The sequence below is a fragment of the Cyprinus carpio genome, chromosome A8 (assembly GCF_018340385.1).
Source record: "Cyprinus carpio isolate SPL01 chromosome A8, ASM1834038v1, whole genome shotgun sequence".
In the NCBI taxonomy this organism is placed as follows: Eukaryota; Metazoa; Chordata; class Actinopteri; order Cypriniformes; family Cyprinidae; genus Cyprinus; species Cyprinus carpio.
The window spans coordinates 22,400,862-22,419,722 of NC_056579.1; the positions used below are offsets into that span (position 1 = coordinate 22,400,862).

The window sequence follows — 18,861 nt, forward strand, 5'->3', positions numbered from 1 at the left end:
GTTTAGAGCAGGGGTCTCCAACCCTGATCCTGGAGAGCTATGACGGTAGCTCTTCGGGAGCAGGGATGGAAATCCCTGGTTTAGAGCTTGTGCTTTCAAAGCATGGGAGATATTACTGAGTTAATCAGTGGTTTCCAATCATGGTCCTAGAGAAACCCAACAGTGCACGCCTCTCTTATCTGACACACACACAAGGTCTTGGAGTCTTCACTAATGAGCTGATGAGTTTAATCAGTAGTGTTTGTTTAGGAAGACATCTAAAATGTGCAAAGTTGGAGGTTCTCCAGGATCAAGCTGGTTAGTAGAGGCTCATGATCAAACTCTTGTATATAAAGCTCAAATCAAATATAGCGACATTTCAATTACATCAAATCTCGATGTTTCACCGTATTTGATTTAAAGGTGATACACTTCCAAACTGCTGGATATGGTTGCTTTTACACTACTTTTAGGACCTTTTTTCTGGTTGAAACTTTTGGACCCCATTGACTTTCATTGTATGGACAGCTGAAACATTCCCCTATATATCTTGTTTTGTGTTCTATAGACATCACAATGTTTTGATTTGATTTTTTTTTTTTAATAGTCAGTGTAAAACTGATGTGTTTGGTTTTTTTTTAATTTTTGTTAGGTTTTTTTTTGTTGTTGATTTTTTTCCCCATTGACTTTCATTGTATGGACAGCTGCAACATTCTCCTGTATATCTTGTTTTGTGTTCTACAGACATCACAATGTTTTGATTTATTTATTTTTTTACTACACAATGTGTGTCTGCGAGCTTCATTTAAGAGATACATGAGACACGTGTATAATTCCGGAAACTGGACACAATTTAATAAAAGGTGTATTAGAGATGATTTCAGATATGGTGGAAAAGAGATGTTTCTCATCCTAGGCGTCCCTTAAGAGAGTGAGGACAGTACAGAGATAAGACGAGATTAATCAGGCGTTAAGTGTGCTGGAGGAGAGAGAGATAAAGAAAGAGAGAGAAGATTTTGAACAGACACTGCACTCTTAGAGATTTTTCCTTAATGTGATTAAGAAATGCTTTTGAAGAAAAACTAGCCAGTCAGCTGATTACATTAGCGAGAGCTAGATGATGAGGCTGCATCGATCTACAGTAACTCACTGTACACCATAACCCTATATTAAAAGTAACCAGAGTGGGGAGGAAAGCACATAGTGAACGAAAAACAAGAGGCTAGTGAAGAGGGCTATAAAATACATATTTAAGATGCTGTGCGTTTGAATATGCAGATGTGTTCTTAAATGAATAAACCTGTCAAATAAATATCTGAATTTGACTCCCAATTTAAAATAAATAAATGAGAAAGTATTTTTGCTGAAAGAAAATTATGCATACTGTAGGAGCGTTAAGACAATCAAGCACATTTTCTATCCATATTCCCATTACAAGAATGTGGAGACGAAAAAAAAATCTCATGCTCATTACTATAATGTGAAAAAAAAATATGTATGTAATTTTAATTGTAAATTATTTATTGCCTTTAAAGCCTTTATGCTGTTTTTAATTGTATTACAGGAAATTTCTCATATTATGTTACGTTTACATACATAAAAAGACATAAAAGCACCAAAAAGCTGGGTTTTTTTTTTATCACAGGAATATATATATATATATATATATAATATATATATATATATATATATATATATATATATATTATATATATATATATATATATATATATATTTTTTTTTTTTTTTTTTTTTTACATTAACACTATGGTTCAAAATTTGGAATAATTTACATGTTTTTTATGTTTTTGAAAGCAGTCTCTAATTCTCACCAAAGCTGCATTTATTTGATTAAAAATACAGTAAAAACTGCAATAATTAACCTGCTAATTATTCCAAACATTTGACTGCAATATATATATATATATATATATATATATATATATATAATATATATATATATATATATATATATATATATACTAATTTATACTAATTTATTATTTACTGGAACATATACTAGACAGATTTCTTAATCTTTTTGTATTCATTGGGTAACATTGTTCCATAAGACACACAAGTAGAGACAGAGAGAGACAGACAGACTCACATGTATGAGATTTGAGCAGATTGCTGGTGCTGCGGAAGTACTGCGGGTTCTCTATGACGGGAATCTTGGTCATGCCAATGATGACGGCGTCCGCGTTCATGTCAGAGGACGAGGGTGTGTTAGAGCCGTTGGACACATGATGAAGAGGACTGGCAGAGTCATCGTCATTACTGATGACTGAGGAAGGACCTGTGTCAAAGACAAAGACTTGCACTCAGAACCACTATATTTAAAGGCAGTTTATGAAACATTTAATCTCAGGCAAGGGCTATTAAAATGTCATTTGTATTTAAATCAGGGTTTTTTTTTTTTATACTGTCGCCATCTTTTGCAAGGAAAGTGTTTGAATGCTCGAATACTGCTGTCATTAAAGTAACATAACATAACATAACATAACATAACATAACATAACATAACATAACATAACATAAATTCTGCTGTAATTAAAGTAAAATTAAAATAACATAACATATAATATAACATATAATATCTAATAGTATAATAGATTATATAGTAGAGTAATTGATTATGAAGAAAAGTGTTTAGGAATGCAGAATCAATCAAACCTTCAAATCAGATTTCTGTTGTAACTGGAATAATACACAGGGAACCAGCTAAAAGAAATGAGTAGTGCAAATGTTAAGATCTATAAGTGCCAAAGAAAAGTTGAAGAGGTTCAACAGAATTGCCGTTGAGGGTGTAGTTCCATTTACATGAAGTTCGGAAAGTTTACATCTATCATGAATTATTTCCAGGAAAATAAACTTGAGGGGGGAAAAGGGGGCATTTTTAGCTGGCCATACAGTATTACATAAATGCATTTTAAGTTTTAGATTAAAATGTAATTTAATTGAGACTATACAATCATTTTCTTCCAAACCTGTCAATATATTAAAATATTGTACATTAGTGTTGTGTATATTGATTGATTGACTGATTGATTCAACAAATATATGTATTATAATTGAAATATACAAATAGACAAAATGTATAAAATAAACACTTAAATGTGTATTTTGTAAGTTTTTTTTAGTCTAAAAGAAAAGAAGAGACAAGTTTTGGAAATAAACCGAAAATCTCAAAATTGAACAGTGCCTAAAAAACAATGCTTTGGCTTGTAGTGTCTTGCCTTAAGTTCAGTGGTTTGGCCGTCTTTGTACACAAACAGGACATCTACCAATCATTACCCCATCCATAAAATCAGTGCACATGACTGGTTTATGGGAATGCGGTTCCAGGAACAACACAGGATGTTGATTTTGGAACATCTACTTGTAAATGTTAAGCTGCACGACTGTAACCCGAGTTAAGCAAGCAGATATGCTGGAACAAAACTCTGATCAAACTATCATACCCTAACCCTGTGTACCTCATGTGTTAGATGTCATATTTATTCTGAAGCTAATAGGAACAGACTTACAGAAGGGTTGTACTGTCCTAAAAGGATAGTTCATCAAAAATTCTGTCATCATTAATTCACCCTCATGATGATCCAAGAAAAAAGATACGAAGGCTCAAAGCTGTCACCTTTTTAAAAGATACACCTTTGTACCGGACAGGTCCATATTGGTACCTTAAAGGTACAAAAGTGTACATTTTGAAAAGGTACCGCTTCAGTAGTATAGCTTTCACACTTTTTTTTCTTCTGAGAGTGTACGATAAAAGTCAGTGTTGATTCTGGCCTCATGCAAAGACTCTTATTGTATGGGCAAAAATAGTTCTTCAAATATCTTCTTCGGTGTTCCTGAGAAGAAAGGAACAGCTTGAATGATTGGAGAGATCGATTTTTTATGCATCTCAGACCACCTCCTGAGTTTGATTACTAGTCATGTCGAATGCATTTTGCTTGCCGTGTACACTTGTTCTTTGCATGAACGGGTGGCTATTTCCTAAGCAAAAACACATGACCAAGTATATCCATCCTTAATCCTCATTACAATTGAGCCCTTAAATCAGAGAAATACTGACTGGTTGATACAAATATTGTTGAAGCCCCTAATTCCAGCCCAAAGCCTAAATTGTGATTGCTTGTCTTACTTGGGTAAATCACATTAACCTTGAAATTATCTTTATTCTTTACTCTTAGATTGCCTACTGTACTTCTTCAACTGCTTTATTAATCAGCAAGTAAAAGATGGAGGTTGTCAGGACGCAGAACATTTGGTTGAAACAGCCAGCGGCATGTTGAATGACATAATGGCAGTAGGTACATTAGCTTCATTGATATCTGAGAGAATAAACCAGGAAATTGGAGATCGGCCATATTGCGATGACCCCTCTGATGGCACCCGACAGATTAAACCATTTACTAGAAAACCCAAGCATTTTCTGTTTAAGTTACTGGCAAAAGTGTCTGTGAAAATAATGATCAAGGACGTCAGCACCATTTTTACAGCCATTATGACATCATCTGCGCTGGACAAGATACTGATAGCTGTAGTAATGGGGCAAATGATCTGCTCTGCTCCTCAAATTTGATTGGCTGAGAGGCATTTCAACAGTGCTATACAATCCAACAGCAATGGGACTTTTCTTTATATACATATCTTTGCTTGTCTGTCTTAGCAGATATACAAATATACACACTATAGTTCAAAAGTTTGGGGTTGGTAAGAATTTTAATGTCTTTTATGCTGCATTTATGTTATCAAATACAGTAAAAACAGTAATATTGCAGAATATTATTACAATTTAAAATAACTGTTTTCCATTTGAATGTTTTCAAATGTAATTTATTTCTGTGACATAAAGGTGGATTTTCAGCATCATTACTCCAGTCTTCAGTGTCACATGATCCTTCAGAAATTACTCTAATATGCTGATTTGCTGCTCAAGAAACATTATTAAACATATTATTCAACATATTATTTCAAAATTCATATTATTATTGAAAGGAGTATTAATCATGATCCTTTGCTGCAGTTTAAAATAACAGTATACTTGTACAATTATTCAACATATTATTTCAAAATTCATATTATTATTGAAAGGAGTATTAACAGCACTGGAATTGAACAGTACACAGAGGGAGAACTGGCCCCCCAGTGTGTCTTTTTTTCTATTATATGATGGGTTTTGGTTATATGCTTAGTTGGGGACATATATATATAGCGATATATATTGCACTAGATATAAACTATATGCAAACATCACCATTGAAATTGTCATTTTGTGTGTGAAATGACTCTCACCATTAAAGTTGCTGAACTAAAGCGCTATAAAGCCCATTGAAAATCTGTGAAATGACTCTCACCATCAAATTTAACTGAACTTGAGCAAAGAAGAGTGGGCAAATTTGTTATTTTTTGTAATTGTTTTGTGTGTGTGTGTGTGTGTGTGTGTGTGTGTGTGTGTGTGTGTGTGTGTGTGTGTGTGTGTGTGTGTGTGTGTGTGTGTGTGTGTGTGTGTGGACACACAATTATATAATTTTAATAATTTTAATGTCTATATTTATATATTTTTATGGACACAGAGGCATTACATGTGTTTGATTGATTGACCTTTGGTTTTAAGTACTTGTTTCATTGCAAAAATCATTGCAAATGGGGTTAAGCAGCAGGGTCAGTCTGCAGTCTAGTAAGGGTGAAGAGGGCAAAATATTGAGAGAGAGGCAGCAGATGAAAGAGGAGACAATCAGGAGTGACCAAGTGACCGGGGTCCTGACATTACAGCGCATGAGCCCGAGGCCGGACGACTCTCAGGCCGTGCTATTGATTCTCACTGCTGCTCAAGGAGTAATTGAATGTTGAAGGTCTCTTGAGATACATGACACTCAGTGATTTACATGATGCTGTCTTTGTATCTAAACTCACAATTGTCCTATTCTAACATGATAATACATCTAACACAATTACACTGGGCTGAAGCAATCAGCTTTGTAACACTGCTTTGGTTCCTGCATGGGCTTATATAAAATATGCTCTCACATTAGACCCCATAAAAAGACAAGACAAACACAGTTTTCTTTACTGAGATGCTTTATTGAAACAGGACCTTGGGACAAGACTTATTGCAGGGGTTGTCTCTTTTTTTAAAAAATTGAATAGCCTTTAGCATAAATTATACTTCAGATTGTATGCACATGCTACAGTATAGAGTGTACTAATCCCCGCTCACTTTTTCAGCAGTGCTAGCTCTGGAATAATTTTTTCTGTTCATTTTTCGCATAGGGATTTTGAAAAAGTCTTTGTTAAAACATTGTAACCCATGAACCAAACCAACCAAATACGAATCACACTACTAACTTTTATTTGAAGCCAAATGTATTTGAAAATCAAACAAAAAGACAAATGTACAAGACTGTGTCCTTAATCGCTTTAGTGAGGGAAAGTACTACAGTCCCATGAAGCATTGCAAATTAATCAAATTAAAACACCTGCCGAACACATCACCAACTTGGCTGTCTGAAGGAGACATGAAAACAGGCACGCCCTAGGCGGGGAACCATGATTAAATGCGTAACCTGAGGCGTTCCCCTTCTAGGGAACTCACGCTGTGTCCTCTAACAGACACTTTGGGAGCAGCCCACCCCTACTCCCTGACCAAGCTTAAGGAATAAGTGAAGTAGACCATCTATTTAAAACCTTAACAGGGGATATAGGCTAGAAAGAGGCTCAGGGGGCTTAGTACTTGAAAAACCCTTATGGGGAGGGGGGCAGCTTAGCCACACAGTACTTGAAAAAAGCGGAGAGACATCACAACGGAGAGACCGCACCTTCAGTCAATGGTTCGCCAAGAAGTGAAACACATAAGAAGAACATTAGTCCAGCCTCAGAGCCCGATTTAAGCATTTCCTCTTTTTGCTCGCCTGCCTCTGCTTCTAGAGATAGGAGGGACGCAAGTGGCCATGCTACTCTTCTGATGCTGCCTATGATCCTCAGATTGAAATGGACTAGCCCTCTCAAAGGTTTTAGAGGAAGGCTTAGGGCGGTCCAGTAAGGCAGCAGACCATGACTTCTCCTCCCTGAATTTCTCATCCACTGCCTCAGCGAAGGTGCCGAAAAGCCTGGAAGGCGACAGTGGAGCATCAGGATGAAAGGCTTTCACCTCTCTCCCAACATCTGCAAAATTAACCACAAATGCACCTCCGTAACCACCGTTGCTTAGCGGCTTGATGAGCTATGTCTGTGGTTCAAGTTCCTCGACTGCCCCAAGAGACAAACCCCACCCTCATCTAGGTCTCTGAGCAAGTCAGCTTGCTAAGCTTATAACACAACCATTGTATGCAGAGCTCAGATGCGCACTAAAGAGGTCTGGATGGCAGAGCAGGAGTCTTTAAAGAAGACAACTTACCCTGGGAGAGAATGCTCGCAAGTGTCCTCTCTTCACAGGTGGGAATCTTTGTGTATCCATGCTCAGCCACACCCTCAACATCAGTGTATTTCGCATGCTGAAAAAGATGTGGAGGTCAGGAAGTAAGGGGAGACTCCTGGGGAGGGGAGTTCATGACCGGGCAGAAAGCACTCATCTAATCTGCCAAGGGCAGGGATCTGCCTTTCGCGTGACCAGCCTAAATCAAGCCTCTTAATAGCTTGCGTCCAACATTCCCTGTATGCAGGACTGGAGCTAGGTTCACACTCTCATCTCCATCACCAACCACTTTCACCAGATGAGCCCAATGTAGTGCTATCCACGGGATCAGATGACCCAAGAGAAAGAGTATCTGGATCCCACTGAGCGCCTCGAGAGCCGGACATGCGGACTGTCCCTTGGGAGAGGACAGACTGAAAGGAACTCCTGAAAGGGAAAGCACTTCCCGTTAGATTCCTTCCATGCCCCACCTACAATCCCCATGATCGGTCTGCCAAGCTGCCTTAGCAGCTGTGGGGCCTGAACCACGGGTGGTCGGCACTCAATTCTCATTCCTCAAAAGAGAATCAAGCATACAAGGAATTTCTCAGCATACAAGGCATTTCTTTAGCTCCACCGAAAGCCAAACTATGCTGTGTTCAAACACTAGATTCCCTCAAGAATCAGGGGAGAACAGAAACTGCCGCTAACTAATTGCATTGAGTCTGTATGACTAACTTGAGAGGTGAGCATGCTTATGCAAATGCTGTCAACAATCCTGAATAGAAGGCAAAGTTTACCTCTTTTCTCAGTAGCCCCACAAACGCATCACCATGAATACATCCTGCTGTTTCGTGAGTTGAACACACAATCACGCTTATCCACGCCCTTCTCAAACCTCTCTGCAGCGAACCCCACACAGTGCCTCAGCAGCAGCGGGACCCGAACTTCGAGACGCAGACACGCAGATATTTCATTATAAATCAACCCATGGTGAATAAGTCTTTCAGGTTTTGTCCCTGCCGCACTCTTTTGTGGACGAAAGCAATGAAGACACTTTCATGCTAGGAATGTAGAAGATGGATAATAGCATATAGATGACCTCAAAACTAATAAACGCACAAAAATGTTAATGTTATTCTTTTCAATAGGATACAATGATGCCTATGAGCCTGTGGTACAAGGCCTTTACATTTTGTTTTCTCCCAAAATACGAGCCTTCAAAACATCTTTTTTCACTTTTGTTCAATGAGGCTAAACCTGCAGATTGTCAGTCACTGTGGAATAAGCGAAAGGAAAGTATTTGGGATACAAAGCCTTTATGTTGTTGAAGAGACTGACTGTGGTCCAATAAAGCCACCTACTTAACATAAGTGACTGGGGATTAATTTCTCGCAAAGGATGAGCTAAATCTGTCTACACTTATAGCTTCGGTCATAGCGGAGATGTATTGTTTGCTTAAAGGTGCAGTAACCTTTACCGTGGCTAGAGAAAAACTCTGATTTCAATAAATCATCAGAAACATTTCAAGATTTTTTATGTGAATTTGCCACATAAACCAATAGAATGATGTTCAATTCGATCAGTAGTGGATTTTAACAAAGTATTTTTACTTTATTACTTATTTTTCCAAGTAAGGGAGACCGGGGGCTATTGTAATTTTTTATTTTTTCTTCATAACTAACAGATAACTTGAAATAGACTAGTCATCTTTTGTTAAAAGGAACAAATATAGGTGCACTAATAATAATACAATTGATTTATTATCACTAATAAGGACAAGACTATAATATTAAATTAAATGCAATAAATCAGAGTGTTACAATTGCCCCTTGGTAAAGAATATGGTGCAACAGATCACAAAATTCACGGTTCGGATTTAATGATCCAGTCTAACTGAGCAAACTTGAATTATCATTTAAACTGATATTTTAGTATATTAAAGTTTAAAGTTTTGATAATGTGTAATAAATTTGATACATATTAAGGGTTTTTCCTTTGCATTTTTGAAAAGTTTTGTGTATAGACGTGATGCTGTATTATCCATGCCAGGCCAGTAGTTGGTGATGTCACTTTGTAAAGAAACGCTACGTGCCTAAGCACATACATGTAATGTAATATGTATGCGCAGGACATCGCCGTTTACACAAATTAACATTTTTGTAGTTCACACAGAGGCAATAACAGTATCGGTCTATAAACTTGCACTTTAAAGCACGTTTCCCAAAGTTTACATTTTCAGAGCCCCAAAACACTGTTGAAGCATAAATGACCACCAAAACAATTTGTGTGTGTGTGTGTGTGTAAACACCTCTTAAAAGTCAGCTGTCACTAATCTTTCTTATTAACCTTTTCTTTTCTTTTTTTTTTTTTTTGCCTGCAAAAGTTTGCAAACATTTTGTTAATGTGACCGGCCCTTAAGTGTTTGATAATTTTTTAATATTTGACATTAATATTAACTATTTAATATCTGCATTATACATTAAAAATATAAATACTGTACATAAAAATATTTTTCTAATCATAGATGTAATTTGACTGTGTTGTTAGATGTTGTTGTGTGTGTTGTTGTTTGTTTTTATGTTTAATGGATTTTGGGTAATACACACAGATCCTCTCAGACTGAACGAGAGCCCTTGCATGCATTTGTGCATGTGTGCGTGTGTCCAGTAAGGAAACCCGGCCACTGCACACACTTAAACTCTTACTTTCTTCTTGCTAACGGAGAGGAAGTGATCTATCGATTACAGGACTTAATGAGAAGAGATAGATAGACGGATGGATGGATGAATGGAATGATGGATGGGGGGAAGGAAAGAGCGTTGAGAGAGGACAGCAGCGGATGGATTGTTTTCAGGATTGGATTTCGGTTACACAGCAGTCGTGACTGGGACCCCAGCGTCGAACGCTCTCAGAGACACATTCAAGCCAGAACATGGAGAAAAATATCATATTCCCAAAAATAACAGAGATTGATTGTTTTCTCACTTTTAATGCCTGCTGCTATTTTTAAAGACCGAAAACGCTCTCACCCTCTCGTGTGACAGTAAAACTCCAGCCCCTCTTCCTTCTGAAGACCCCAAGGTCACAGGAAGTTCAAGACACATTGGAAAACACTCTCTCTTTCTTTCTCGTGTGCTGCATTCACATTTTTCACTGGTCTGAGAAAAAAATCTATCCTAAATCCCCATACAACTAAATTAAGAATGTTAGATCTTACTCATACTTAATGCTGAAACCAGGGCTGTGTTCACAATGAAATATTAGCACCCTACATACAGCACAGTATATACCTAATTTTTCTAAAAAAAAAATAAAAAAAAATTAATAATAATAATAATAATAATAATAATAAGTTGCATTATACAGTATATGTTGTCACTTGACCTTGTCACATTTTATGGTTAATACAACAATTGTAAAAATCTCTGATATTGTTAAGTTGCTGATATTACGTCTGGTTATTTTGTTACACTGGAAATGGATGATCAAATCAGATGAATTGCATTGTGGGATGCACATGGAAATGTACACTACCATTCAAAAATTTGGGGTGCGTATGCCTTTTAAATGTTTTAATGTCTCTTATGCGCACCAAGGCTGAGAAAAATACAGTAAAATCAGTAAAATTGTGAAATATTTTAACAATTTAAAATAGCTGTTTTATATTGTAATATATGTTAAAATGTAATTTATTCCTGTGATGCAAAGCTGAATTTTCAGCATCATTACTCCAGGCTTCAGTGTCACATGATCCTTCAGAAATCAGTCTAGTATGCTGATTTGCTGATCAAGAAACATTTCTTATTATTATTAATGTTGAAAACAGTTGAACAGTTGAAAACAGAAAAATATGAAACAGTGCTGCCATTTTTTTTTCTCCAGGATTCTTTGATGACTATAAAGCTTAAAAGAACAACAGTTTAACAGATCCTTGCTGAATAAAAGAATTAATATCTTTCCAAAAAATAAAAATAAATAAATAAAAATCACACTGACCCCAAACCTTTGAAGTCTCCCATACTATAAGCAGTATGCATAGTGGAGAGTAAATAGCAAGGAACGTTTGGTAGTACTTTTCAAAACATAACCCAGCATTCGCTACGAATTTTAGAGTAAATAGCAAGGAACGTTTGGTAGTACTTTTCAAAACATAACCCAGCATTCGCTAATGTCCAAATAAAAACACAGATGGTTAGATAGTCCAGCAGGGTGAATCTGAAAGAAAACTTTGCTAGAAAGAATCATCACAGGGGTCGTGGAGGGATCGCTTCTGAATGGAAACAGAAAAATAAGAGAGAATGTTACAGTTGAACAGAAGGGAGGACGGCAAGCCCAAGGGGGGGGCTTTTTAAGCAGGACATCAGGGTACTAATGATTGCCTTTTACACATATACAACACTTTATGTTTCGTCGGAATTGAGGGGTTGATTTAAACTTCCTTAAAGCACACCTCACTCACCGTCTGTCACCGCTCGAAGGTAACCTCATCAGTGTGAAGCTGCTAAAACTACACTAAAACAAGCATTTTTCTTACTTGACATACAATAAACACGAACTGAAATCTTCTTTATAGGAAACTTAAATAAGAGAACTGTTGTCTTACTGCTAACACTGTAAATAACTATACAACGGGATATATATTTTAGATATTTTCAGGCTGACCAAAAGTTTTGGAAACAATATTTGTCATAGAAAGAGTTTCTTGTTTTCATCAAGCCTGCATTCATTGGATCAAAAATGCAGGCTTTCAGGAATAGGAAAGAGAAATTGTTTTTCATATTGAGAAAATCATTTATTTCTGAACATGAAGGGATTTTAGGACATTATGACCATCCTAAATATTCTAAACTGATGCCATTAGCAGGACATCAGGGATTGGCTAATGATTTTTTCAGAACGTGGTCTTTTTAGGTTTGATTAACAAAGTAAAACAACAAAAAAAACGAACGACTGTTTTTAAATCGGAATAACATATACACTACTGGAGATTGGATTAAAAGATAATACTTTTATTCAGCAAACATTAACCTCAAAAACCTGATGTCACAATTAGAATATAGTTATTGCTCTTCATTTTGAATGAAGCTGCTTCTAAATTCATCACACTAAAACAGCAGCACTTTTTTCTTATCAGAATATTAGAATGACTAAATACATGTGATAGAATACATGTGACACGAAGGCTGTAAATCTGAAAATTCACAATATATAGAAAATTATTTTTTTAAAGTTAAATAGAAAATATTATTTTAACTGTTCAGGCTGTACTGATTCAAATAAAATCACTGAAGAAAAAAAACATTAAAAATATATACTTTTTGGTCCTGTACTGTATATATATATATATATGTAAATCTAGCCTATATATTATCCAGTATATATTAGCAGTAATCCAGTGATTAGCAGTTAATGAAAACATTTAAACACCAAATAGAAAAAAACAAAACAAAATTGTGGTTATTAAATAAATGTATCAGGTGCCTGTTTCAGCAGCTCATGATCCGCTGTTTTCAGTATCTCCATCTGCATCTGATCTGAGTTTGGGTCACTTATAACGTCCATTTAGGAAACACAATGTGCGCAAACCACCTTCTCAAACTTGTAATGAGAAGAACTTAATAACCTGATGTCAAAAAATAAAGAAATAAATAAAAAAAGAAGAAGCTTTACGTGTTCTCTGCAGCTCACCGTCAAAGTGAAAGCCTTTGAATATGAAGAAATTAAGACAGCAATGAATATTAGCATTGTAATTGTAAAGCTGAACTGTAAAATAATAATAATTATTATTATTATTTTCCTTAATACTTTATTTTATTTTACAATGAAACAGAATTATTTTAATAGTAATATTTTTTATTTTTTATAATAATCTATCATCATCATCATATTGATATATATGTACAGTATATGATCATAATTATTTGACCAAACTGTTGTTGTTATTATTATTACCTTGAATATTCACTTTACAATGACATATATTACAACTGTCCCATTTCTTAATTTGTTTTTTATTGTTATTAACAGAAATAATACTGATATCATTTTTTTTATTTTTATGTATTATCGTTTATTTTTATTAATTTATTTATCCTAATTGTGCGGTCCTACAAACAAGCAAATAACACATGAAACTCTTCGAAACAAACAAATACTGCATTTTAAATGGCAATCACAATTTTATTTTATTTTATTTTTCTCGATAAATTGCCTTAAGAATTTTTCCCCAAATCATGCAGCCCTAATTAGTGGTGTAGCATTTGTTTAGTTGGTCATTCGACTGTTCATTACTATGTTTTATTAAGTCTAAACATGACACTTTAAATTTGATTGTTCACTTGTTTTTGTACCGGATCCAAGCAAATAAAGGTCTGAATACATTATAAGCTGTATCAATGCTATTTAATAGTAAAGATAGTACCCTTAAGTCACATAAGTGTAGTTTTGTAAGTATTAAACCTACAGTTTTAAAGTAGTTTTCCCAACACTGCTTAGTATCTGGTCAAAAGAGCAATAACTTCCCTTTCCTCCAACATAAATACGGCTTTGAGCCACCAAGTAACTGCCCTGCTGTGGTTGAGTTATTGTCAAGCCTTGTACTAGTTACCGCTCACAATGAGCTGAATGGGGACAAAAAGCTCATTTCAATAGAGCTTTTCGCTTTTCCGAGCTGCACCCGGGGAGCTTGAACATTCAAACACACCTAAAGGTCTTTGCAGAAACGCTGCCAACTTTACCTTCCAGTTTCACTGCTTCTGTGCTCAGATGTCTGCCATATCACGCTGCACTTCTCCTCTCATTCTTCACATCTGTGTTTGTGTGTGAGAGACACACACGGAGAGAGCAAGAGTGTAGGAGAGGGGGCAAAAGAGGAAATTCTTCCACCTCACTTTGGGACAGTGTTGAACAGCGTTTCTGTCTGCCGACTGAAGCCACGCTAACAGCAGCAGCAGTGTGTTATCTAAAATAACACATTTTATTAAACGCAGCACCATCTCTTGTTTGTTTTCATGAGGTCCTGATAAATCAGACACTTTAAATGTGATTTGCAATCTCTTTCTGAAGAAATAACAATACACCGTATTTTACACTCCTGATGAACTTGGAGTTGTTATATCTATAATCTTAAGAAAATCAGAACTCAACAAATCGATATACACAACACAGTAAATCAAACGAAGACAAATATAAAATCATTTCAGGAATAAAACTATGACTACATCAAAGCAGCTGTGCATGTCCAGTTATAAAGAACTACATTTTACACTTATGTTAGTGAGTCTAAACTTTTTTTTTTTTTTTTGTACTGATAAACAATACATTTTTTATGTACAATTTTTACAAAATGCAATGATGAAACAATTATGGAAAATCCAAATACAGTTTTTTTTGTGTGTGTTTTATTTTTTTCATTTAAAGTTAACATGAAACATTATTTGTCCCCATTTTACTTCCATAAAGTGATGTATTTCTGTATGAAACAAGCTTTTATACAAGATTTGTTTGTGACAAAGTTCCCATATGAAATAAAAGGATTTAGTGATAGTCGTCTTTTTTTCTTGACCGATGAATCATTTGCAGTAAGACAAACCGCTTAAAATGTCCTCACCCTCAGGCCATCCAAGATGTAGATGAGTTTCTTCATCAGAACAGATTTGGAGAAATGTAGCCTTAAATCACTTGCTCAGCAATGGATGCTCTGCAGTGAATGGGTGCCGTCAGAATGAGAGTCCAAACAGCTGATAAAAACATCACAATAATTCACACCACTCCAGTCCATCAGTTAATGACTTGTGAAGTGAAAAGTTGCATGTTTGTAAGAATTCAATTAATCATTAAGATTTTTTTTTAACTTCAAACCATGCTTCTGTCCAAAATATGAGTCCTTATTCCATAATAATGTTTCCTACAGTGAAAAAAGTCCATCCTCTGTTGTCTTTTCACATCAAAATCAATCCACATATTTGTTTAGAGCTGTTTTCAAATGTTTTCGATTGTAAACGGTGCTTGATCTGCATGAGCATATTTCTCTCCTGATTCAGACAAGATGACTTTTTCACTGAAGACAGCAGTATCATGGATACAGCACTCATTTGTAGTTTAAAAACGTCTTGATGTATTTGTTTCTTACAAACATGCTTTTCACTTCATATTTGTGGATTATTATGATGTTTTTATCAGCTGTTTGGACTCTCATTCTGACGGCACCCATTCACTGCAGAGCATCCATTGCTGAGCAAGTGATGTGATGCTACATTTCTCCAAATCTGATGAAGAAACAAACTCATCTACATCTTGGATGGCCTGAGGGTGAGTACATTTTAAGCAAATTCTATTTTGGGTGAACTATTCCTTTAAGAATAGTTTCCTACCTCCAATGAAATGAACAGCCTGAGTGTCAGCCGATATTATTTTAGTAATAGTGTTTATACTAACAGGCCAACAAATATGCACACTCAAAAAATATATTAAAAGTGTTTCATCCCTTATTTTATTCATACACAACTCTGAAAGGTAGAAGAAGACACTGTGTCCCGTGCATGACAGTGTTTTGTTAAAATGAGCACACTGTCTCTTTTCGCACATATGTGTGTGTGTTTTCAGTGCACGCGAATCTTTACGGTTCAGCTGTCATTTTGCTATCTGGTCATTAAATGTGTGAACAGGGTGAAAAAAGGCCCATCTGGCATGATTCATTTATGAGCGACTCCATTTGGGTGCGATCTGTGCTACTGTCTTAAAGCACTGAAGGGTTCATTTGCCCACTGACACAGATTCTAGCAGCTTATAAACCCACTGATGGACTCAGCTATCCCACACAGCAAAAGCACGAGACCAGGTCACACCGTTCCCCCGCTGCAGAACGGGTTACATAGAGAACCATTCTTCTGCAACAACCAATAAGAATCTGCCCTGTCTAAAATGAGCTATCGTATGATTGGCTAGATGGCTTGGCAGGCTGCAGGTGGGGTCGGCCTCAAATTCTTGGTCCAGTTCAGTCTGGTGTGACCAGAGTCATTCTTATCTCGCCACAACCCCGACAGGAACATTGTGAAATAAAACAAAACCTAAAAAGAAGCCAAAACACAACAAAACATAAAAAACACAACACAACATTAACATAATGAACCCAACAAATAAGACAGAACTACACAATGCAACAGATGAAAAGAAACAAGAAAATATATAAAACATCGACTGAAATATCTACTAACAAACGAATCAATAAAAAGAGAAGCGAAAACGTTAAAAAAAAGGAATGCATCATAATAATAATCAAACTACAAGAATGTTATTAGCATACAGAGGTTAAAGGCAGAAGCAGCGTGGCAGACGTATGAATGAGGGATATAGTTATTAGTCCTAGTGCTTTAGCATGAAAGAATGAAGTCAGGAGCCGAAACGTGGTTCTACAAGATTCCATAATCAAAATCAATGACACTTTTCATAAATTTTTCTTACAATTTCACCAAATACGTTTCTCCTCATAGCACAAAACAGCAACCAACCTTAACAACAGCTATAAAGAAACAGCCAGTCTTCATTTATTATTATTATTATTATGGTGTTTATTATTTTGAACTAGTATTTTTTATTCGTTTTTCTTATTTTATTTATTTATTTATTTCTGTTGTTTTATATTTCTACTTTAATTTATTTGAATTCAGTTTTCACTTTAGTCATTTTAGTGCTTCAACAAAAGGAGCCTTATTGTAAAGTGTTACCATTTTAGTTAACAAAACTTGGAAATACAGTTGATTGGGATATATAATCTTAAAACTGTGTGTTGGGGAGGAACACATGAATATTTATTACCTCACATAACATTTATGACATTTAAGTGGCAACTAGCTAGAGCTCACAGGCATAATTGAGTTATAATGGTCAAAATTTTATGGAGCAAACACTCAACATTAAGGTTAAAACCAGAAACCCTAACACACTGATCTGTACTGAAAGGTACATCTTTTCCAAGCCAGTTCTCATATTTTACCTTATGTATCAACTTCTTAAAAAACAATGATATGCTTTATTGATATATTTTTGGTTGTACTACACCAATGATCTCTAATCAGAGAGAAGACAGCATAGAATCTCTCAGTGATTAAGACATAATGAAGCTCACAAGAGTTAACAGAAAAAATCGGGCCTGTGATACTAGACAGAGTTGAATGTTTAATTGGTTATGATATGAAGCTCAGACTGGCATGTTCACATTCATAGTGCTGTATTTTCACCAAACAGCCTTTTTAGGCACGTACGTAAGTGAATATGTGTTACGTGTGAATGTGTGTGTGTGTGTGTGTGTGTGTGTGTGTGTGTGTGAGAATGATTCATCGTTGGAACAGAGTAACTATGACGCTTGTAACTATGGCAACAGTGCATGTGGTGGGACGGCAGGTCCGCCCCCAAGCTTTTAACACACACACACACACACACACACTTCAAGAGCCAATGCACTCTGAATGACAGACGGAAGTTGGCGTTCAGTAATGACAGTTTTTATATCGCTCAATCAGGGCTTATTCTGCTCATCTTAAAGAATTCAACAAAATGAGCCCTTTAACCCTTTCCTGACAAACACACCACTATAGCAAAATAATCACATTCAAACCGATTTTATGTGAAATGTATAAAAAAAGAATGAAAAATGGCATGTCTTTATATTACAGTGCCCATTTTACACATAATATATGCAGTTAACACAGTAATTATTCAAATCTGTAATTACAAGCAGACCTACAAAAGTAACTTTAGTTATATGTTGTTATAGCTTAGTAATTATAATGTAATACCACAGTAATGTGAACTCTACAAGAATGTTTTCATCATGTAGCATGTAGAAGAATAATTACAAGCAAATTAAATACAAGTTATAATCAATCGACGGCATTTGTGGCATAATCTTGATCACTCAAAAATAATTACTCGTCTCTTGTTTTCTTAAAAATAATGAAATAAATGGTTATGTTGTGGTGAGGCACTTTGACTTCAGTGTTGTTATTGTTAACTATTTTTATTTATTTATAAAACAAAATATAAATATTAGATGAAAATTTTAAACCTAAAATTTTAAATGAACAATGGCAATTAACTGAAATGAGCTTAAGTATTAAATGTAAGTTAAACACAAATATTAAAACAAAAACTAGTGAAAATGGCAAAATCACACACAAGAAAACTTATGCTACAATAAATTAAAGGAAAGCTAACAATATAAAAACAAAAGGAAATTCAAAATATTAAATAATATATTTCATATATTAAATAGAGTATATAAATTATACTAAAAATAACATTGCTTTTAATATTTATAGTCATTTTGTAAATTGGATAGAACTTTACAAAGAAATTTTACAATTAAATTTTTTCACACTTAAATCATGTTAACATCTATATTGTTTACATGCTTTCATGTTGCTGTTGAAACGTAAAAAATTTTACATCGATAAATTGGCAGCATTTACTTTCATTGTAAA

The 18,861-nt window shown here is 35.2% G+C and overlaps 1 protein-coding gene across 2 annotated transcripts in view; it reads right to left on the reverse strand.

The window, feature by feature from the left end:
• The window catches only part of LOC109105133 (BDNF/NT-3 growth factors receptor-like), a 46,983-nt gene that overhangs the window by 12,004 nt on the left and 16,118 nt on the right, over window positions 1–18,861 (reverse strand). For both annotated transcript variants that reach the window (XM_042762813.1, XM_042762811.1), the window contains one exon: window positions 2,090–2,278. In XM_042762813.1, coding sequence (XP_042618747.1) covers window positions 2,090–2,278 — 189 coding nt within the window. The remainder of the gene's footprint in view (window positions 1–2,089; window positions 2,279–18,861) is intronic.